Source organism: Tenebrio molitor, chromosome 8, assembly GCF_963966145.1.
Source record: "Tenebrio molitor chromosome 8, icTenMoli1.1, whole genome shotgun sequence".
Classification (NCBI taxonomy): domain Eukaryota; kingdom Metazoa; phylum Arthropoda; class Insecta; order Coleoptera; family Tenebrionidae; genus Tenebrio; species Tenebrio molitor.
Window position 1 is genome coordinate 4749182 of NC_091053.1, and position 23128 is coordinate 4772309.

Sequence of the window (23128 nt, forward strand, 5' to 3'; positions counted from 1 at the left end):
TCAGTTACGAAAACAGAAAAATAATTAGTTTTGCAAAAAACAAATGAGGGAGAATTGGAAATCTAAACGGTTTTTCATTCATGAAGTGTGATTTATTATGAAATAGCGTTTGAGATAACAAATTGTCTACGCCTATGTAGTGAATCCAAATCCATAGAATTCCGCTACGACATAATTTGCAACGCCTGCTCTAATTTGTTTTCTTTTTAATAACTTTGTTAATAGTTATTTTTGTCTCGAAAAAAACGTTATATCATATTTTATTAATGTCTTCTTTCTACCCATTGTCATTAATTACTTTAAAAACACCCGCTATAAGAAAAACATTGAAAGAAAGATATTTGATGAGAGCCCACGAAAAATTAAAACAGAAGATAAATATGTAGGTAGGTAGGTAGGTAGTCCATTTTCATGTAGTGGGCCAGGAATTGTTTAAAAATATATTTAGCCTGGTCAAGATAGCTGAAATAATAAAAACTATTCTGACTAGGTATTTAATTCATCTGTCACTTAATATTCATCAACCAATGAAACAAACTTAAATTTAGTGATCTCCATGGTTACAAAAGAATTGCAGCGGATATTGGACTAATACAAATATCAGCGACTGTTGTACTAGTCATAGTAGAGGGAGTTGGAGAGGGCACGCACCCCCCACCACTTTTTTTGACCTTGACCTCAATGCCCCTCCCCTTTGTCTTTGACCTTGGAATTCCCCCCACCAGTTGACCTCGATATCCCCACCGCTTGGCCTTGGTGTCCCCACCAGTTGACCTCAATATTCCCACCACTTGGCCTTGATAATTTCCCCCGCTCCTGATAAATACTTAACCTTGAAAATCTGTATAAATGTATATTCGTATAGTACGGTTGGTAGTGTATTTGATAGGTACTGATGGCTGGTAAAATATGGTACCGATTGACGTGTAAAGGTGTTGACGCAAAGGTTGTATTTGAAATTGGAGACAGAAAAGCTGTTTCTGATTAAAGATGTCATGTGTGAAGGGTGTTTCAAGGAAGATCTGCGCTGTAATGGTTTAAGCTTTAAGAGGATCATCGGAGGAGAATGCGGAAAAATTTAATGGGTTTTGCATCGATATGGTGTGACGCGAATGACGGTTTTTCTCCAAATTAAACCTCACTTGCTTACACATATTTTTATTACTCATTTTTTTAATATTCAACAATACACTATTTATAATAAACATTACATGGTTTTTATTAAATAAAAAAATACAAAATATAATATGTAACATGTTCTTATTCTTCTACAAACTTAACATTTACTGTTTTACCAGCAATACCTTCACTTATTAAATAGATAATCTTCCCATTACGAATTTCATCATTTAAATTTTCAATCATTTCATTCGTAAACTTGACAGAAAATCTTTACGGTAATATAATACGAATGATCAGGATTAAATTCTACAACTTTATAAAATGTTTTATTACACTTGCAACACTCACGACCGTAGTTTTTCACTAAAACATTTAATTCCTCTTGAGTAGGTACATACAGGGTGACTGACGAAAAACCTTTGATGCTGTATCTTGCTTATTTTTTATCCGATTTGAATAAATGACACATCAAATGAAATAATTTTGAAAACACTTCAATACCAATTAAATAAAAAAAATATATTGCGTCCAGTTTTTGACAGATGAACATCAGCTTCTTTATTTCAAATAGCACTGTACATTTTTTTTTATTCAATATTGTAGAGATTTGTCTTCTGAATATAAAAATGCAAAGAACTATACCCATTCATTAAACAAAAGTCAAGAAATTAAAGAGTAAATGTACAAAATTTAAAAATCAACTGACCAAAATAAACAAGAGAGAAGTTTGTTCTAAATGCTCCAAATGACTAAGTAAGCTCTGAGTATTCATTTGTCGAAACAGTTTGATAATAATAATATTATAATGTTGCTGTGGAAGACAATTTCCAAAGACGATTTAGTGTTAACCTGTGGTGTGGCATTTTTGAAGATAGAATGGACTAGTAGGTCCCTTTTTTATTGATAGCAGTCTCAATCAAACAAAATATTATATTATTTATTATCAAACGAAATAAGCAATTTTCTGGATGAAATACCATTAGCAGTGTTGAATAGAGTCGTGTTTCATCAGGACGGCGCCATACCACATAATGCACGCATGAATTTTGTATTTTTAAATCATGTAAATCATTTTGGTGAACGACGAATGGTTGCTCATGGAGCTATTCGATGGCCCGCTAGATCCCCAGATTTGAATCCATTGGATTTCTTTATTCATTCGAAACTTTCGAGACAATGTTTATTTGACCCCACTAGGTACCCAAAAAGAGTTAAGAAAAAAGATAGCGCGAGTATGTTAGGAAAAATCCCGAAATTTTTTACTGAATGCAAAGGTGGGCATTTCTAGAAGGTATCGACAGTGTCTGCAACAGCATTGAGGCAATTTTGGGCAACTAGAATAGATTTTGTATTGTTTACAAATTTGATTACTTGATTTTTGATTTTCAATTTTTTTCATTTAAAATACATTTTTTGTTTTTTCTTTTAATGTAAGAATATTCAGAAGAAGATTCTGTATAAGAACGAATAAAAAAATATATAGAGTGTAATTTGAAAAAAAAAAGTTGGCTATCGTCTGTCAAAAAATAGATGTCGAAAAAAATATAGAATAGGATAAAAATGAAGTGTTTTTCGAACTATTTCATTTGATGTGTCATTTATTCAAATCGGATAAAGAATAAGTAAGATACAGCGTCAAAGGTTTTTCGTCAGTCACCCTGTATAACATCGATTTCATGTGGAGCGGCGATTTTCAGATCTTTTTCCAATCATATAAATTTGGTGACTTTTTAACTTTTTTTTCAAAACACTCGGCACATGCACCTTTTATAAATAACCGTCAATTTATTTCCATCAAAATCGTAATTATCCAACTGATTTTGATATTGTACGTCTCTAAATACCACACGACCATGAGATATGCATCGAAAATCATCATTTACCACTACTACCCAATACGCTCTGCCAACATTTATACATATTTTCAAGGTTAAATATTTATCAGGAGCGGGGAAATTATCAAGGCCAAGTGGTGGGGATATCGAGATCAACTGGTGGGGATACCAAGGCCAAGCGGTGGGGATATCGAGGTCAACTTGTGGGGGTTTTCCAGGGTCAAGGACAAAGGGGAGGGGCATTGAGGTCAAGGTCAAAAAAGTGGTGGGGGGTGCGTACCCTCTCCAACTCCCTCTACTATAGAGCATTCATTTTAAATGTTGGATTTTGTAATAAAACTTGCCTGCTTTGACACTTGTCCGAAACTCAGTGAATCTAAAACTGTGTTCAATATATTCGGGTGAAAAATTAAAGAATGGTGGGATCGAGATCAACTTTTAGAAGACCAAGTGAAACCATTAATATTTGTTGCCAATACTGGTGAATCATCTAGTGAATTTAATTCAGATGATGATTCAACAATCTCTTTACATTTTTTGGTCATTGATCACAAAATGCGTTTTAATTTTTTTTTCTTGTGGATATTTTAACGTCTCTTTCTTTTGCTCGTCGATAAGATGGTGAAAGTACGACGTGGTACCAGTTTTATATGAACAGAGGGATTCCTACTTTACGGTACCGATACAATGAAAATTTGCCTTTTTCGTAATTTATGGTGTTTTGAGTTTACAACTTTACCTTTACTTTAAAATGAATGCCCTATAGTAATCGAAGTGGATGTTTTAAACAAATGAAAATCTTCATTACATTTTTTTGCAGCGAAAAATGAACACAAAAATATTATTTTCTAACAAATTGAAGTGTACAATTTGAAAACCTGAAAGAAATTTGAGGAATTTGATTCATTAAATAGTCCTCCAAATATGATTCGTGGTCAATGTTATGCAGATCATTTTTGCGGTGGTGTTACTAATGTCAACGGCGCTTTCGAATTCGACTCGTGCTAACGCACTCGTCAAATTCATATCCCAGCGCCGTTGACATTCGTAACACAACCACAAAAATAATCGGCATAACATTGACTACTCGTCGTATTACAACTGAGTTTTTAAATTGGTAGAGATGTTAATTTTTTTATTCTTCTTCCTCCTGTTCTGTTAGTAAAAATACGAACACTGACTGCATTAATATTGCTTGTGTTTTGCGTTCTTCTTTAAGTTTGGTTCAGAAAATAATCTATTCATTATCCCACGACCTTCTAATTTTCTCTGTGTACGTTTTTATTTTATCACTTACGAGCTTTGTTATTTTGAGCAACACTCCCAAATAACTTTCTCGGATTGTTGCTGAGAATCATGTGTAAAATAAAAATGTATCCATCAAATTATATTGTCTTTATTACCCATATAACTAATAAAATTCGCTGTATATTGGTGCAGATAATTTAATTTTTATATCGAGGGATTAAATTAATTTGTAATCGAGTCATCCATGGATTTGAATCCGTATGTCTTTTGCGATTGATACGTCAAGATTTAAACTGTGATTATTGGAGCGTGGAGTTCAAGTATGGACATGCGATTTCGGATTCATGGATAACTCGATTACAAAATAATTTGATCACTCTTTATATACGATGCATGTATAAAAAAAAAAATAAACTTCAGGTGTCATCGGGCGCAAGCGCTTCCCGGTTTTGTTCACGGCACTCTTGCACTCTCATTGGCCCGCCAATGAGCGGGCCCTGGTCGGTTATAAACACGTGACACCGCCCGAAATTCGTGTCACTTTCGTTCACGCCCTAAACGTCTTCGTTTCGCTCACTCCTCTCCTGTCCCTCTACAAAAAAGACTGCGGCTTCGTAAAAAGAAAGATGGACAAAAAGATATATTTATACATGGTTATTCACGTAAGATGACGAGAAGCTGACCAGGTAAAAATGCAAATGAGCACCCCGACGCTTCACCAGACACCAACACACTATCTATGTATTCACTACTCGAAAATAAACTCGCCATTTTCACAAAATTTGTATTCTAAAAACACAAGGTTTTGCGTTGATTGTACAAAAAGTATTATCTCAAGGTCACTGTCATTGGGTCAAATAACTAGAAAATGGGAGTAATTGACAGCTCGTTAATTTATGGGTGGAAAAATATTGAAAATTATACTTCGAAAAAATGATACATACAAATTTTGTTGTTCTTGACGAGAACTGTCACTGGTTAAAATTAATGTACTTATTTCTGAGACACGTTGTATATATTTTTTAATCGCTTGTGTTTGACTACCCCTTGCACACATACTACTTACCATTTAATAAGAACTTGGCTAGCCCTCTTCCTGTTATCATTTCATTACGTAAGTTAACAGGTTTATGAAAAAATTGTTAAAAAAGTTAAAGGACCATTAAATTCGGTACAAAAAAGCAGTATTTTTTTCAGTCAATTTATTAATAGTTTCACACTACACGAGCAGTGAATATTATACAACTTCCCGTTACCAGGACTTTGTGATGATTTTTTGAACATTAAGAAATGCTGTAACCTTTTGTCGTAATAAATAGTAATCAAGAAACTTTTCCATTGATACATAACAGATGGAAACATTCGAGTGGGATATTTTTTTGACCACTTAAGTACCTCCAATTTCTGTGGTCCACAGTGGATAATTCACTACAAGACTATAATAATGCGAGATATCGACCCAATCTCACTCAATATCCTACATGACTGTCAATGCCACGACCTGCTGTAAAGTCCATTCATTTTGTACTGAACTTTTCAAGGTCAAATAATTTAATTTTTTGGCTCTGTAATTATGTTTTGAAAATAATAACATGCAGGTAAACACCGTAAACGTTGAATTGAGCATTGCTAAATCACATTATGTTGGTTAGATGCATGTCACTATTTACAAAACATAATTAGAGCCAAAATTTAAATTATTTGACCTTGAAAAGTTCAATACAAAATGAATGGACTTTATAATAACCGGCCTGTTCATTTCATTAAAAAAGCATTGCGAAAATGTTTCCAAGAGCCAATTTTCGCCGATGAGGGCGCCACAGTACGGGCGCTTCTGAAGAATAAAAATGCGGAAAAATAGGTTTAGACATGATTTTAGAGTTAAGATTGAGCACAGTTAGTTCATATTTTCTTTCTAAAACAATACTGAATACAATTGTATTTTTGTGTTTTCGATTTTAAATTCGAATGTCATTTGAACGAGAAAAACTCTCGGTGACAAAAACTTAAGATGAATAATATCCCCAAAAAGCGCCCGTACACTAGCGCTCTGCGGGATCACTCAAGTTACACTTTTGGACAGGCCGGTTATAATACAGCAGGTCGTGGTCAATGCAATATGTAAATATTTTAGGTAACTGTTCCAGTAAAAATCATTCAATTCGTCAAGGACAAATTTACATTTATAAAAGAATTTGCCAGCAAATTCTAAATAAATAAATATCACTACGTACTTTCAAAAAATAGAACTGGTGTTCTTGACACTTCCTCGGACGCAAGCTGCTGAAGAATTTATTCTGTCGCCTCTAAACTCTCTTCATCTATGTTCGATCACATTTCGCCGGTCACCAATGATTTCCATACACGTTGTTCTCCAAAAATTCACAACCGTTTTGTCATCGTAGACTCTGGCTCAAGTTTCTAGAATAAAAACTTTTGGGAAATGTGGATAAGGCATAAAAATCCGAGCGTCAAGTTTGAATTGTGTAATATACTTAATTATCATATCACACAGTACACCTAGAAAACAATTTAACTACGAAGATATAATTTACAAGTAAGTCCACAACAAAATCATCATTTCTATTATTTATACATCAAAATACTTGTAAATGGTAGAAAATAAAATTAAGATTACTAAATAGTAATGAATCCTCAATGAATCAATGATTAACTCTGGCTCACTTCAAACTTCTTTTATTTCACAGGCGTCTCTGCCGTAGTCTCGACCCCTTCAGTTTTCACCATCTTGCCGCTATCACCTGGAACCACCCCACCTATAATATCCCTCGCGATCGCGATAAATACTCATCACTTACTTTCTGAGTCGGCTTGTTCGCCACCTGAACGACGACGCTTCCTGGCCGATCTGTCCCGTCTGAATATTTTCTGCTGGGTGGGTAACGGATCCATACCCAATACCTTTTAGTACAAAAAAAAAAAAAAAACAACAATCTGTCACACCCTTCAACTCCTCCCCCCTCTCTACTCACTTTGTAAATTTGTCTATAAGCGATCAATCTCAACGCGTACTGAGCGGAACAAGTGAGATCTTCTCTCTGTTGAGCAGAAAGGCCGCTCGCCGCGTCGGGACTGTCCTTCTCGCAGGGATCACCCAGACCGGGTCCTCCGGGTAGTAACAGCCCGCTGGCCACGGCCTCCATCACGCGACGAAGGGCGTCGCCGGGGGAGAGCTGGACTTGACCGGGAACCGACGAGATCACTTTCTCCGCCAGCAATTCCATTGCCTGCACGCAACGTAACCGAATAAAATACAATTATCGACAAATCGAGAACGTGGGGGTTGTTCGGGAAAATGGGCATGCAAAACCGTCGACTTCGAGGCGGTTCTGTGAAAAATTCCCGATTTGATTTCAGCTCAGAAGAAAACAATCGCAGCCAATGGGAAGACTGCGTTGTCAAGCATATTGAGCTTAAAGACTGACACACAGATGAGTGCGCCCTCTATGAAGAATCTGCAAATCGTGACGCCACTGGTGGAATTGAATTGAAAAACTACATACTTGAACTAAAAATAAAGGAACAAATATCCAATCAAAATCGTTTTAAATAGATGCAATTATCGGTTTTGTTGGTTTCGTTGCTAACTTACTGAACAGACTAACCGATGGCGCCACGGTCAGCGTCCGAAAGAGTTACTTTTCGTTCGCTTCTTAGTACGTAAAATTACCGGTTTCATGAACGGTGCCTAAAAATGTGGTTTTTTTTCAATGACATCACACAAATGTATTACGCACTAAAAATAGTGTTTGTTTTTTTTTTTAATTGGTAATTGTAGAAAAAAATATTTTTTTAAACCTCAAACTTACCCACGAACTCAACGGCGACCATGTAGGAACTCTCTGACACAAATCCCTCAAAATACGAATGATGACCACGCAGGAATGCAGACCCAATGCCCTAGCCTACACACAAAACACAAATCAGCTTCGACAGTCCCGCACTCGGTCGGATGTGATAAAAATAAATTTATTTTTTATACATTCGAGGGTTCTACAGGGTGGTTGCTTATTTAAAAAATAAAAAAAGACTAACGTTAACGGACAAACATCGATGACTGTAGAAAAATGAAAAAATACAAATGAACTAGAATATCAAGCAGGCAACAGAGCCACCCCCTATACTGACAAAACGTAGAACCCTCCGATGAAACAATCTGATTTAGATGTGAACTTTCTTTCTAAACATTTCAAAAAAAGGATTTTTTTACTGTGACCTGTGTTAATTAATTTCTTTGGAAAACTAGCTCAAAAAGGGAATAGAAGCAAACGAAACTGGTACTTTTGAAAAACTCTGACAAACTTGTTAATAATAAATAAAAAAAAGGCAACAAACTAAAAAATAAAACGAAAAACTGACGCTCCGATTCCCTACCGACAAACAAAAACTCACATCGTCAGATCTCGACTTAACTTTACAGAGAAAATTTCTTACTTTACTTTTTGGTCGGTACATTTACAACAAATGTTTGACGCGTGACGTGACAAACACTTTATCATCTTTCTTTTTGGTAAAAATATAGAAACGCGGTGCGCGCGGTGTGAGAAGAGACACAAACCTGGAACCATTTGGTATGTCTGAGGGCTGCCAGCGCCTGGAGACACTTGCCGCGTGCGAGAACGTCCCGGTCCAACCCGCCGCTCGCAGCTTCTAGACATCAAGAAAGGGTGTTTGACCATCGCGCACAAGTACAGCTGGCCCACCCCTGAACCGTACGTGGGTAGGAGCGGCCCAGCTGCAATGAGCCGGCTGGTCAAAAATCCTTATCCCACACCACCTAAAATCAGCTCTAAACAACCATATCAGCACAGTACATTTTTATAAGTATTGGACCGAATATATTGACCACAACAACAAGAACGACAACTGTCGTGTGTTGTCTGTCATTCATTACTCATCATTAATACAGATATAAATATAGAAATATTTTTTATTAATGACATTTCTCGTTCACCTTCAAATCATCTTCTGTTTTCGCAGTATCAGTCCAGTTAAATTGTCTGAGTGCGATGCTCAAGCGCTTAAGTCACTTAACTTTAAGACTGATACAAACTCGACAGGCGTCTAACTAGAAGAAGAAAAAGTCCAATATTTATTAGAAACGATCAAGGTTTAAGCTGGACGGTTACAATGTTTTCTTTTCTGGTCGTTGTCGATTGTCATACCCACCTTTAAGCCTTCACAGCGTTATAAACCATACGCTTCTCTTGAATTTGATTTTTTTTTATCGTAAAAACCTACAACTTCGTAACAACTTGGTACAAAAACATCAATGTTCAAATAAACAACTATTCAAGTGATAAATTTTTGACAAGTGTAACGTTGAAATAATAAACCCGCCTAACAATCACATTTTCAACCAATTGTCAAAACTCGAATCGAATTTAAAAAAAAATCGTTAAAGTTGAACAGAAAAATTTACGTGAGTTTAATCATTACGTGCCGGACACATAACACGTTCTTAAGGGTCTTCGCTTCCTTTAGTTGTAATATGTAATTTGCTGTTTTCTTTTAATGCTTGAAGAAATGTTTGTGGTCGGTCGATGTGTTTGTTTTAAAAATTGATTTTTTTATTAAATATTTTCTTAAAACTCGAAAAAACTTCAAAACAAAACAATACGTAGTAAACTTGACCCAGTAATATTGTTTTCAATTTAATTTTACGCAACCCTCTTATGAAATTCTTCAAAAAGTAACTCTCTAACTTTGAATTAGTGCAACTGGAGCTGCATCTCACACTGCCCCGGAGAATCAATTTTTTTTTTCTCTTCGAACTTACCCCACACTTTTACTTGTTATTTTTTTATCTTAAAAATAATCGTAACACTTCTGTGCTAATATGTTTCTCCAAAGTAAACGAAGACCCTTAACAAAACTAAAAAAAAATATATCTGAATCAAACATCATTCATTTTTTCCAACTACTGACACCTCTCGTATCGCCGAATCTCGTTACTAGTAACAATTCCAACGACGCCATCTTCTTCGCGTACAAAATCAAGAAAACAAGACCGACGGAAACAGAACAGATTGCACACAATAAAAAAAATACCACAATATAAAAAAATTAATGACTGCATACTACAGGTCAGCTTAAACCCCGCAACAGTACTGTACACACCGCATTCACACCGACTCGTTCTCCCATTTCTCTCGTTACCTTGTTCTCTCATAATGGGACTTGTCAGTTGGACAAGCACGGTCAGTCCGTCGCCGGCCACTGTGAGACCGGCTTCGGCGGCGTTGATGGTGACTGTGTAAGTGTTCTCGGCGGCGACTTGTTTCAACGCTGGCGGTAAGAGATCGACCACCTTCCTCAGGAGAGCTAGGGTGGGTTTGTCGGCGCAGAGCACCACCAGTTCCACGTTGGTGTCGCCGCGCAACAGGAGACCCTTGGCGAGGTGACCCACGCGCATCACACCCTTCAGGATTCTGTTGGCGTCCCTGTCTTGTTGGAAAGAGAACCTTCGGGAAAAAAAATCACTTCATTACTCGTCATAATTATTTTTTATTTAATACTTGGCTGCGATTTACAGATTTGCCGCCTCTTCTGGATTTGTAAATTTGACATCTGTCACTTTACATCATTACATTATAGTTCCGCTATGCATTTTGCAAGCGGCGGCAAATTTCACAGCCACCTACGTCTAAAATGTGTACTCACAACTGATTATCACGTCCGTCTTCCTTTTGCTGCTGCGGCTGCTGTTGCTGTGGTTCCACCACCTTGTTCTCCACCTCCGGCTTGGCCGACGTCCCCGCTTCGGTCGGTTTGGGTGTGGCTGCGGCGTTCGGCGCGGTCGCCGCCGCCGCCACCTGCTGCCCCTCCTTCGGTTTCGTGCTCTCTGCGAGCTGATCGGAGACCATCTTCAGAGCGCGTTCGGTGTGCGACACGATACGTTGAATCGATTGTAACTCCTCCTCTTTGGGGTAGATTTCTGAATGGCGTGACATCACGTGTCTGTCGTCGCTCGACTCGGTCCTCCGAGCCATCGGCATCCCTCCCTGGAAGTACTGAAACGGGAACCGTCATCGTGACGAAGGTGCGACAAAAAAAATGTATGGACGTACCGGTGGAGCGCCTCCCGGGAACGGAGGTCTGCCTCTAGGGTAGGGACCTAGGTTGCCCCGTCGGCACAGTTCCATGTACTCCTCTTCGTAGCGTCGACGGTCCTCCCAGTACATGCGGTCATCTTCGTCTTCGGGCATGTTGTAGTGGCGGCGCGCCCAGAATTCTTCGCGTAAAGCCTACACAAAAACCAACGTTCAGATGGGAAAATCAAATCAAATTTTATTTTAATAAATTTGTTACATTGAACTGTAAGAATACGCAAAATCCAAGATGTCTAGCTTGAAGCCACTCGGAGTGAAGAATTCTCTTTGATCTACGACAACCTTAAAATCTTGAAAAGCATATTCTCTGCTTAACAAAAGGAACTATTGTCGATGAAACAAGAATATTTTGAAACTATTTAATCAACACAAATTCCTAATCCCACCACCCAAATCTTAGATCAAGGGTGTTCTAATTTTATGAATTCTAGTATTTACTATTAACCTGCGATATCGATTCTCAACAGAAATTTTTGTGCAAAATGAGGATGGTCAACCGCAAACCACGACCTAACGGTCATTTCTTATTTTCTGTCAGTTACGATTCCACCCTCGCAGCATCTACTGCCGGTTCCGGCGATCACACGAACTATGGCGCTTGGGTCAGTTCGGACCCACATCGGTTCTTACCTTGCGCCACACTTTTTTAACGTGAAATTCGCCTTCCCAATATTTTAAATTTATCTAAATTATCACGTCGACGACCAGAACACAAAATAAAAATCCTGGTAAGCTAGGAAAAACTAAAATTCGACAAAAAGAGAATTCGAGGCGTTTGATCTAATAAAGCTTTTGTAATATGACCGAAGAAACATAATCTCTGGTTGCATCACGATTATAACGAGAAAAGAGAATGAGTTTGTATTTATTTGAAACAGTTTTGCAAAACGTGAACTGAAATGAAAAAAAATGAACCATAAAGAAAATTACAAAATCGAAGAAAAAATTCTTGTCAATTCTCCCCAAGCACCATGCGTGCGCTGATTTCTTTCATAAAGATTTCTGTAACACAGGTGGACCACACAAGTATGTAGTTACGAATTTTTGCACCATCACTCAGTAAAAAATATTTTTTTTTTTTACCAAATGACCATTGTTTAAAAGAGATCGATTAAAAATCCCACCACGATTGGACACGTCGAACACCCCCGATCTAGACAACCGCTTTCATAATTTTGTTTTCCACTTACTGCTCTTCTCATCTTTTCCTCCTGTATTTTCCTCTGACGCAACGACGGTTTAACGTCGACCACCAGATCCGGATTGACCTTCTTCTTGTACTGCAACCTGTGACGTCTCCCTTTCATGTGCATCTCTTTAGCGTTGGGATCGTTGAAACGACACTCGCACAGCTTACAATTAAAACTAATAACCTACCAAACAGAACTTGTGTGAGTTATCCGTACCGCGGGGGGGACGTTGACGGTGTGATGGTAGTAGAAGTGGTGGAAGTAGAAGTAGTAGTAGAAGGAAGGGTGGATTACTTTGTTTTTTTTTTTTTGTGTGGAAAAGTTGGCACCGTACCTTGCCATCATCGCTCTTGATCTCTTCGATATAATCCTGTCCGACCGGTTGGATGTCGGGCTCGGGTTGTTCATCGACTTCGTCATCTTTAGAATCTCCATTACCTGTGGGAATGCCGAGACCTCCTGATTGCACAAAGTTTATCTTTGGTGTGGAGGAAACGGACTTACGAGGACCACCAATTATTTCTGGTTCCTGGGGTGGGATCGGTTTGCCCAGTTTTGTATGTAACAAAACGACTTTTTGATGTTTCGCTCCTCGAATGTGGGCGGCGTACGCATCGTTTCCTAGTTACAAAAAATAAACGCATAAATTAAAACCAAACCGTAAAAATACATAATAAAAAAAACAAAACTGACGCAACCCACCTGTACATGTGACGTCACACAGTTGACATCTCAACGAGTTTCCGGCACGATTCTGACTTGTGACAGCAACGGAGGCGGCCATCTTGGTCGCCGCCTCGCGCTTCTTATGTTTCTGGCCTTCCAAATGTTCGCGATACGTTTGGGGACCGGCGCAGCTACAAAAACATCGACAACATTTGTGAAAAGTGCAAAAGCAATCAATCGCTTTCTGACGAAGAATCGTCGACAAAATTTAAATGTTAGATTTACAAAAAAAAAAGCGATCTCCGATGCATCAGTGATCGTTAAATGGTATTTATAAATCTAGTTGCTATGGCAAGGTGTCTGAACGGTTGACCAGATCGATTAGCTGATGCCGTAATTCTCCTTGCTTGAACGTACCAAGTGAGTCAGAAATTTCAAAGATAAAAATAGGAACCGGGAAGATTTGTTGAAACACATGGATGCCGTTAACGAATGCACTTTTTCAATCCAACCAGTTTAAATTCCAGAGTTATTCGTGAAACGCGCTAATAACGTCAGACCATGATTATTCAAACCATAAAACTTTAAAAAATAAACTATTGATTAATTCGTTTTTAATTCTGGTCCGATTTACTCCAAATGAGTCTTGTTTGTTGTAAGTAGAGCACGTTCAAATCGAGAAGTACATGGGCGGTCCTACGACTTACATGTCAACCGGTTACACTGAACACCACGTGATGTGCACTTCTCTCTTTGAGCGTGCTGTACATGTGGTTCTAGACTCTCGTTTCTACGTAAGAACTGATCTGTCAAAGTTACAAATTGCATCGAGCAATTCCCACAAAAACTCCCTTAGAGGTTTCATCAAAAGTATAAATAAGTATTGAATCGAAGTTAGCACAAGTTGTTTATCTCGTCAAGGAATTCTTGTACGTGCTGTATTTCACATGCCACATTCGTTCAAATTCAAATATTACCTGATCTTGCAAACGTCGCAGTAGTGCAACTGTTGCGGCTTAGGTGGCGCTTTAGTCCTCATGTTTTTAGCACCAAGTCCTCCCTTTTTGTAACCCTGCCAACCGCCAGATTTCTGTTGAGCCGCTCCACCTTGCTGGGCCACGTACATTGTCGCCGCCGAATACAGGGCCGCGTCGTATCCTGAATATGTTGTTGTCGAATTAGCTTCTAGGACAAAGGTTGATCATGAGGATGAGTGACGACAAAACGAGACAAGTTTTAATTTGAATTTTTCATTTTCATTTTTTTTTTAATTAGTAAAACTCCCAAGTGTCGATCGACAGATTCGCTTCGTTTTTTTGTTTGTGTATGCGTTTTTGAACTTACGTTTAGCCTGAGTCGTCGGTTGTGCAGCTATTGTTGTCTGGGCGGCCGGTTGGGCGTAAGAAGCTTGATAGCCGGTCGCATTTGCCTGATAAGTGCCGGTGTATTGGGCTGGTTTCGCTGCTGCTGCCTGCAGAAAGAAATACATTTTGCGGTCATCTTCTGGACGAGACTGTCGGCGGGCGGGCAGGCGAGAAAAAAACAGATTATCCGTCGGTGAGACTCGTGTAATAAATGTCATTTTTTGGGAACATATGTTCCACTGAATTGTGTTCAACGTTATTAATAAAATATCAAAAACAGACGGCGAAAGTCGACGAACTGGAAGATTAATTTCAGACCTGGTTGCATCACCGATCTATTTACCTTGGATTCTAAAAATTCTGATTTATTTTTACTGAAATCGAAAGTTGGCCCGTAACTAGCCGTAACTACACCGCAGTTCTCCAACGGTAAACATGGATCATAAAAAAAAAACAAATGTGCAATTAGCATAATTGTTACTGTGGATCGATATTTTGTACTACATAATAAATTATTATGTATTCAGAAACGTACAATGTACGATAACAATTTACCTTTAAACATATTTTAGGTTTGCTATTGCGTTGTACGTTATAATACACAGATGTTTCTAACATCGTAGCGTGCCACATATAAACAATACCATTAAAAAATATGTGATTAAATGGTTGCCTAAAACAAGGACCTGCTGGATAACATTATTTAAACAAATAAAAAGTTGTCATAAATCATAACAGATATCGTGCACGAGGTGGTATAGTTCGTTTTTGTAAGAAGTACATGGGCGGAGCCAACAACCTGCGGGAAGGTAACGTCATAGTTATGAACAGTGGCGTAACCAAATTATTTAAATGGGGTTTTTGTTTAATAACGTTAAAATAACCTCTCCCGAGAGATTCTTTTGGTGCCGTAATTTATAAATTGAAAAACAATAAGAACGTAGTGAGAAGTGCGAGCTGTCAAATGTCAAATTTTCAAAGCCATCAATCATAGCAAGCTACGCTATTAGGAACATTTGTAATACCAACAACACATCTTTTTTGTCATTTCAAGAACATATTTCTGTGGTCGGTGTTCAGACTAAAAACTACTGTCAAGAGAAGTGGTCATAAAGCGCAACCTTGTAGTACAGGTAATTCTCGTTTAACACGTTTTATTTTCTGTACACGGTCCAATAATTTTATTGTTCAACACTGTGAATGTGGTGAAAAAAACAGTTAACTAAGAAAAAGCAGTTTCACGGGAATGTATGGGAAAAAAGGCCAAATACAACATACATAACGTGTGTTATGGAAGTCCATGTAATAAATTTAACCACCAATAGGACTCGTTAACATTTTTTTTATTTATCATTTTTTATGTGTTTACACATCCATTGATAACAAAGCATGAAAAAAAAAAAAAAACTCCATTAAAATACTCGAATGAAAACCAATAAAAACTGTTAGTAATTAGAACAGCAACAAATAAAAAGATTCTTCGTACAGTGTGATTTATTGTTGCAATACATGTTCCAAAAAAAGCTAGTGTGCCCAAGAACTAGTACTAAGTATATTTAATAGTAAATTAAAACTATGTTGAGGGCCACTGTTCTAAAGTATCTTCAAATAGGAAGGGTTCAAAGCAAAGACAAAGATCGCTGCTAGGGGCAACGCCGAAGGAGATTACAAGCTCAAACCTCTTGTGATTTATTGTTCGGAGGCTCCAAGGGCTTTAAAAGGTCATTGGAAACAATCCCTTCCGGTCATTCGGCGTTCAAGTGCTAAAGCTTGGATAATAATAAATACTTCTGACAATTACTTGATAGGTTGTTCGCACAAGGGACCCAAATACATGAAAACGTACAATGACAGGCGTTTGAAACAATTATACGCAGTCCTTTAATTTCTAAGCTTAAATGAGTCCTGAGAGAGGCATTTTTTAATGTATCTGAATGCGTAAGTAGTTTGGGACTTCCCCGGACGTGATACAATCGTTTGCACACGCTAACGCCCCCTGTTAAATAAAAAGAGGCAAAAGCTTTTAACAGTTCCCTACTATATAGTTACATCTGGATGGCGTATTTTTAGCTGTTCTTTTTATTTATTTACAACAATCTTCCGTTTGATTTAAATAAAAAATTATTAAAAAAAAAAAAACAGAATGAAATTATTAGGTATAGTCAACTGCAAAAAAATACAGTCGCGGACAGAAAAAAGTAGGACAAGTCTTATTATGAAATTTATTTAAAATTGAGTTGAGTAAACCGGGCCTACTTTTGAAGTTTGAATGATGAATTGATGACACTTCAAAAAAATTGTCAAAAAAGTCATAAGACGATCATGGTAGGTACGTATTAGTGATGTAACCAAAGCGGGGATCATCACTAGAGCTGAGGACGAATGATTGCGCAGCTAAGGGACAACAGTGACAAGAAAAAACGGAATTAATAATATGATACAAATATGCAACACAAATTACATAACAAACTATAAATATTTTAAATGTAACCATAGAAAAAGTAAAATTTTAACCAGACTTATAAAAAGCGATCAAATTAATTTGTAATCGAGTCATCCATGGATTTGAATCCGTATGTCTTTTCGATTGATATGCCCAGATCTAACCTATGTTTTTTGTTCAAGAATCGACATACGATTTCGGATTCATGGATAACTCGATTACAAATTAATTTGATCGCTCGGTATTAGCGAAAAAACATTGTCCTACTTTTTTCTGTCCGCGACTGTACAATACATCATAAAAATTAAGACTACTGAATTTTGCTATTCTTAACACATGTAAACCAGTCTTTTCTGAGTTTTAATGGCATGCTTTTTCAAATATATTAGGTTATGTCTGACACAAGAAATGTCATTATGTCTGACGTACGAAATTAAAAGTTTTGACATATTGCTTGTCTCCGTAACGTCAAAATTGACAACAAGAAGGATGAATTAAACTACATATTGAAAATTTGATGTACTCGATTTTTTTGCAATCGATTGTACCTTATTGGCATTTTCATTCTAATTTTTAGAAATTCCAAATAAGATGTAAATAACTATTCCCCATTGTTTTCTGTGCAACCCCATGTTTAAAAATCTACCTAAATCTTCCATATTATTTACGAAGCAAGAAAACATCAGTGAGGTTAATATAGGGTGTTCATTCAAATTTCCCTCCAAACTTGGCACTGAAGAGTCGATTTTGAATGAACCACTCGTCAGTCTGTCATCAACTTAACCTTACTTTTTGGGTTTATGATAAACAATAAATTTTTATCAAATGAACTTTTATTGATTTCAATAAACAATTTACAATAAGTTATCCAAATCGCCACCGCTTTCATCCAGACTGCTTAAAAACACAAACAACGCTAAAATTGAGCTTAGATTTAAACAGCTGATCAGAGTTGTAACTCGTGGTGCAATTCACAATCGACTCTTCAACGCCTACTTTGACGAGAAATTTAAACGAACACCCTATACTTTATTTTAACAATTATTGTTGAGCGCAAATCTTAACGCGATCAGCAAACCAAACTGTACATCGTGAGGGACATTCTGTTCGTGAAAAATTGCACCAAAATCGGCTGCGAAAAAATCAACTGCAGATTCGACTGACCAACAAATTTACGGAAGTGGATACAACCACAACAGTGCGATCGAAGGATTGAATTCATCAGTGCAAAAGAAATTTAAAAATCACGGCTACAGATGTGACCGCAGGATTCAACAAGAAACGTCCAAAAAAAGTGTAAGTACGGTAAAACGTCGACTCCAGGAAGTGGGTTGATATGGCCACATATTTTTATGGAAACCACTCTACTAAATATGAGTGAAAGGTGGTCTCCAGCGGGTCACCTCTCACAAGAAATGAAAAAAGGTTCTTTCAAGTGACAAAAGCAAATTGGAAGTTTTGGTCAGGTCTCCAAGACGTTTTAGCGAAAAAAGTATGCTTGGTTGCAGTGATACATAATGATAGGGCTGTGATTGTCGTTTCGGATCTTACTACATATCTGGATTACAGATTGCAGCCCCATCGAATTATTATGGGTGATCTCGATGGCAAAAGCAAAAGGGAATATCTTTAGAATATTGTAGGAAGAATGGAGTATGCAGGAGAACAGAGAAATGATGGTCTATGTATTACGCTGAATCAAATTAGTTTGTAAGAGCTTTTAAAAAAATACCTCTAGTCAAGCTCCTTTCAGTATTTAATTACCAAAGTCGAGATCTATTCGTACAAGGTTTAATTGTCTGAATAAAAGCAGGTCCCCTGGTCGACAATATTTCTGTTTATATAAAATTAAATGTGTGCACGTGCTGCAAAAACAACTGAACTTGTTTGGTTTTTCATGCAATTATAAAAGTGGAAAAGCTACCAACCAAAATTCGGAACCTAATAAAAACTTTATTTACATGGAGTGTTTTAATTTCGTTTTCTTTCATTCGTTACATAAAGCCATAATTTTCAGGTAACAAAATACATATTCACAAAAATTTAGGGCATCGATTGAACAACAAAACCAACGACGTCGCAGCATTGTATCATGTATTGCGGTACAATCGTAATTTCAAGTTTGAAAAATGTTAATTATTAATTCGGAATTCAGCACAGATTATATCAATCAATAACGCTAGCATTTTTGACAAGACATTTTATTTTAAGAATTATTGACAGTCAAAGTCCGTGTGAAGACTCAGACTTTTTTTGTCGTGACCAATCGATCTACTAAATGCTTCTGAACGCATCTAGCATTTTTCATAAAACAACTTCCGGAGGAATACAAAATTTTTAAACGTCCTACTTAATGAATTGTTTTCCGATAACTTTCAAACAAGGAATAGCAGCCTGATTCTTCGCGGAGTATAAATAAAAGTTACATTATAGCGGTTGTCAGTAGCCAAGATAAAATTTAAATAGGACAAATTTAATATTATTTTGATCCAGATTTAATAAAAGGCTTAATTATCAAGTTTATATTTTTCTAACTTCTTTTCCTAAGACTTTTTTTTTAATCCGCACACTTTTCTTGTTATCAGTAGTCACTTCTGAATGTAATTACCATTTTACAGAAACTTGAAATAAAAAATTCTTGTCAGTTCTAAAGTTGATCTCCATGTTAGACCAATTCAATTAAAGAAGTTTTAACTTTCGTCGGGAATGCAATTTAGAGACTCGGGCCACGTTAAAATGTTTCTTTTGAAAAAACAACAATTTTGCAACTCTTCTCTAAACATTAATAAATTAGTTAACACATGTTTATTTAATTATTGTAGACAAAATGATGCGATGACACTATCTAAGATTTGAACCCAAACACATGACGTTGTTGCCATGTTATCTAAAGTGATAGATCAAACTTCCTCAAGTAACATGAGAACAAAAAATATCCCTACACGACATAATAATATGTACCAGGGACTTTGAAGTAAAATGCTTTACAACTGGCAACATTCGCGCGCTTTTATTGCCACGCCGAGTCTACATTGTATTGACCTGTCCACATGTTTAACCTTTCACAGTCGATGTTTGGGAGAACTGTAGCGTGGAAAACTTTAATTTATGTGTATTTGGTTTTATTGTATGCGAACGACAGTTTAATTACGTTACCAATATTTTTAACAATAAAAATTTGCACTAATCATTATGTAATTATACTTTTTGATTTTCCAGTTTTGTCTCAGATAATAGATTCTCACGTTTAGTAAATTAGTAATTTAGCATTTTCTTTGCGTGGTATGAGAGTATGTGAAGTTGAAAGTTGTTACTAATACTATTAGTGTTACGTTTTTCTCGTGTGAGCCCCACTTACCGCTGCTTGTGCTTGTGGTTGTCCTGCCGCCCTCTGAGTGTACGTAGCGGCATAAGTGGCCGGTTTGGCTGCGGCGGCGGTCTGGTCGTAGCCCCCCGTATATCCGGCGGCGGCCGTTTGTCCTGCAAAGCGAAGCCCCGATAAACCTCGACCCGCCGATCTTGTTTCTCTTACCGTAACCGTATTCGTAGGCGGGGGTGGCCCCGGTACCAACAGCCGCGTAGGTGCCCTGGGTGGCGGCTGCGGCTTGATAAGCCGTGTCGTACCCGGCCGCTCGCTGTGTCCCGTAGGTGGCGGCGGCGGCGGCAGCGGTGGCCGGAGCGGCTACAGCGTATCCGGCTTGGCCAGCCTGATACGCGGCTCCTGTTGCCGTAGCACTGAAATTACGAAAAAATCGCACTTTATCTCGACGGAAATGCGGTCACGAGGCGTTCGTCGCCCTATCGAAGGGGTTTCGCCGCGAATTCCGCCCCCTTTCCACGATTATTCGGGGAGAAGCGAAAAAGACACCCACCTAGATGGACCAACCGCTTATTGATCGCACAAAATGCCGGCGCCATTTACTCAAGGACGCCGGTTCGACAAACAAACAATTGCGTTTTCGAATTTAGACGAAGCGTCGCGCTGATCAAATTGGGATCGGTGTGACCGGGATTTTTTGCTCTAACGATATAATTTACTTAACTCACCTATATTGGGTTCCACCATGAGTAAAACCGAAATAATTATTAGTCGCCATATTACTGGCACACACGCTGACAAATAATCTTACACGCGACTGAGGCGACCTCTGCGGCAACGCAGCCAACAAACAGGAAGTCACACTTGCCGCCAATTTCAAATCAAATACAAATGCATCATTTTAATAGCGAGCGGCCGTCCCTAGAACTACTAATTCTAATAAAAGACTTCGTTATGTTTACAGCAAACACACCTTACGGTACATACACATTTTCAACATTTGTTTTTAATTAGTTACCCTAGTTTGTAGAGCTATGGATGGACTTTTTTAAATATCAATAAAGTTAATCATTAAAACTTAATTAGTGAGACACTTAATTAACACGTTTTCAATTCGTCGAGCATTTACGTATTTGACCGGACCCTCTGCGATAACGAGAATCCAAAAAAAAAATACAAAAAACAAAAAGAAATATATTCAAAGGAGCAAGAGAAATATATGTTTTTCGAATTTGCGTCTCTAATACGTCTATTATTGTACCTATGTGTTCAAGTTGGAGTCGTTTATGGCTATCTATTAAAGCACTCGTGGTTTAATAGATCTCTAAGAACATTTTCATCAATATTTCAGTGTATTATTGTCATTTACACCAAAAAACTTCCAATATTAACATTCAAGCTCTACTTTTTAATATCTGTTGCAGATGTTGTTGCATCCGTTACCTTGAATTACCAATTCATACAAAATTCCCTAGAATTTGAAAAATTTATTTTTTTATTTTAAATTAAAAAAAGGGTGCACATTCGAAAAAATAACATAAAAAACTCGTTTTATAAGGACATTGGCGCACTATTCCCATAGAAAACTCCCCTACGGCTCGTTTTCTACACCTGGGACTCGTGTGCCAAATCAACCCTTATAAAACTTGTTCTTTAATATGCTATCATGAGAAACTTTAACCCAATAAGTCAAAATATAAAACTTTTTAATATGATACAGGTATAAACATACCAATGGGACAAGTTCTATTGGTGTGATGCGAATGCGTAGTGTGTGTTGCCTAACTTTGCAATTTATATTCATTTATAAAGAAATTTCATTTGAGGATAAATATTCTGGAGATATTATTTACTGGAAACTCAATGATGAATAGATTATTATTTTTACATTGGTTAAAGTAACAGCGATACGTTGAAAAAACAGAAACCTTAGGAGAAAATGTTGTTTGTGTTGCTTACCTGTGAGGTAGTGAAGACTTTTAAGTCTCTTACATAAAAAGATATTTCATGTTGTGACCTACTCTGATCGTACATCAATAAAATGCCTCCACCCCTTCTTCTCATATAGCGCAACATTAAAAAAAATATATTGTTGTGTCAAGGCTGATGAGTGTACTTGCTGTAAATAGAAATGCATAAAAAAGTGGTTTTTACTCAATAAAAAGTAAAGGAAAAGGTATTTCATTATATGATTTCTTGTTGGCAGTATTTTTAATATTTTTATTTTCGTTACGCACGGAGAACTTCTACTAATGAAAAAGTTAGGTGGATAAAACTGCAATAACTAGGTTTTTGTAATTTCTTGGAAGGCCTTCTTAGGTGTTTTAAGCTCATCAAATGCACCTTGAGAGACATCCAAAGATGCCAAATCCATCGCCATTGCTGAGGACGACATTATGCTACCAAGGGGGGAGCAAACACTAAAGAGGAAACCTTTCCGCTTCACTTCCTCAGGTGCGATTCAAATGTAATATGTGTCTTTGATGACCACCGACGCCATTTTCGTCTGGATAAGTCAGCCATTATGGACCGAAACTCAGCTTATTCTTATTATACCTACATCAAATTCATTAGGAGAACCGGATGAATCAAACGAGCCCTAAATGATTTCTCTAGCTCCAATTATAAACAAGTTAAAGCTAAATTGGACAGACCGAAGATTCGGACATTTCGAAAAGTAATCCAGGTGAAACAACTTGGGGAAATATTGGAATATTTATTACTCTACGATTATTTAAAAGTAAATCAGTGGACACATCTACAAACAGGATTTTTTTACGAAAAGAAACCGAAAACTGTCTCAAGTGT

General features: G+C 37.3%; 1 protein-coding gene and 1 long non-coding RNA gene across 9 annotated transcripts; both read right to left on the minus strand.

Moving 5' to 3' along the window:
• Positions 1–4337: 4337 nt before the first annotated feature.
• Positions 4338–5939, minus strand: LOC138136601 (uncharacterized). The gene is made up of 2 exons (XR_011161352.1): positions 5272–5939; positions 4338–4797 (listed from the first exon to the last, which is right to left on the minus strand). It is a non-coding gene; the product is annotated as an uncharacterized lncRNA (long non-coding RNA).
• Positions 5940–6676: 737 nt separating this feature from the next.
• Positions 6677–21196, minus strand: Zn72D (Zinc-finger protein 72D). 8 transcript variants are annotated; one of them, XM_069055825.1, is made up of 17 exons: positions 21049–21196; positions 20534–20736; positions 20360–20481; positions 14539–14707; positions 14172–14379; positions 13231–13385; positions 13033–13149; positions 12863–12966; positions 12529–12711; positions 11297–11473; positions 10890–11239; positions 10386–10690; positions 8785–8876; positions 8036–8131; positions 7199–7453; positions 7025–7127; positions 6677–6967 (listed from the first exon to the last, which is right to left on the minus strand). In XM_069055825.1, exons 1-17 carry the CDS (start codon positions 21096–21098, stop codon positions 6903–6905), a joined length of 2754 nt encoding a protein of 917 aa, XP_068911926.1. In that variant the 5' UTR covers positions 21099–21196; the 3' UTR covers positions 6677–6902. The 8 variants fall into 8 exon arrangements, 7 of the variants coding, with proteins under 7 accessions (XP_068911926.1, XP_068911927.1, XP_068911925.1 ...); XM_069055826.1 differs by having other exon boundaries at positions 12863–13149; positions 14172–14352; positions 14539–14665; XM_069055824.1 differs by having other exon boundaries at positions 12863–13149; positions 14172–14376; positions 14539–14665.
• Positions 21197–23128: the final 1932 nt, after the last annotated feature.

What these genes read in the sequence shown, in the direction of transcription:
- Zn72D (XM_069055820.1), bottom strand. Translation starts at nt 21,098, where the DNA reads ATGGCGACTAATAATTATTTCGGTTTTACTCATGGTGGAACCCAATAT. An exon ending in AGGAAAAGATGAGAAGAGCA is followed by an intron (nt 11,474 to 12,528) that starts GTAAGTGGAAAA and finishes GTTTTTGTGTAG; the next exon opens with GCTTTACGCGAAGAATTCTG. An exon ending in TCCCATTATGAGAGAACAAG is followed by an intron (nt 8,877 to 10,385) that starts GTAACGAGAGAA and finishes CTTGATGTCTAG; the next exon opens with AAGCTGCGAGCGGCGGGTTG.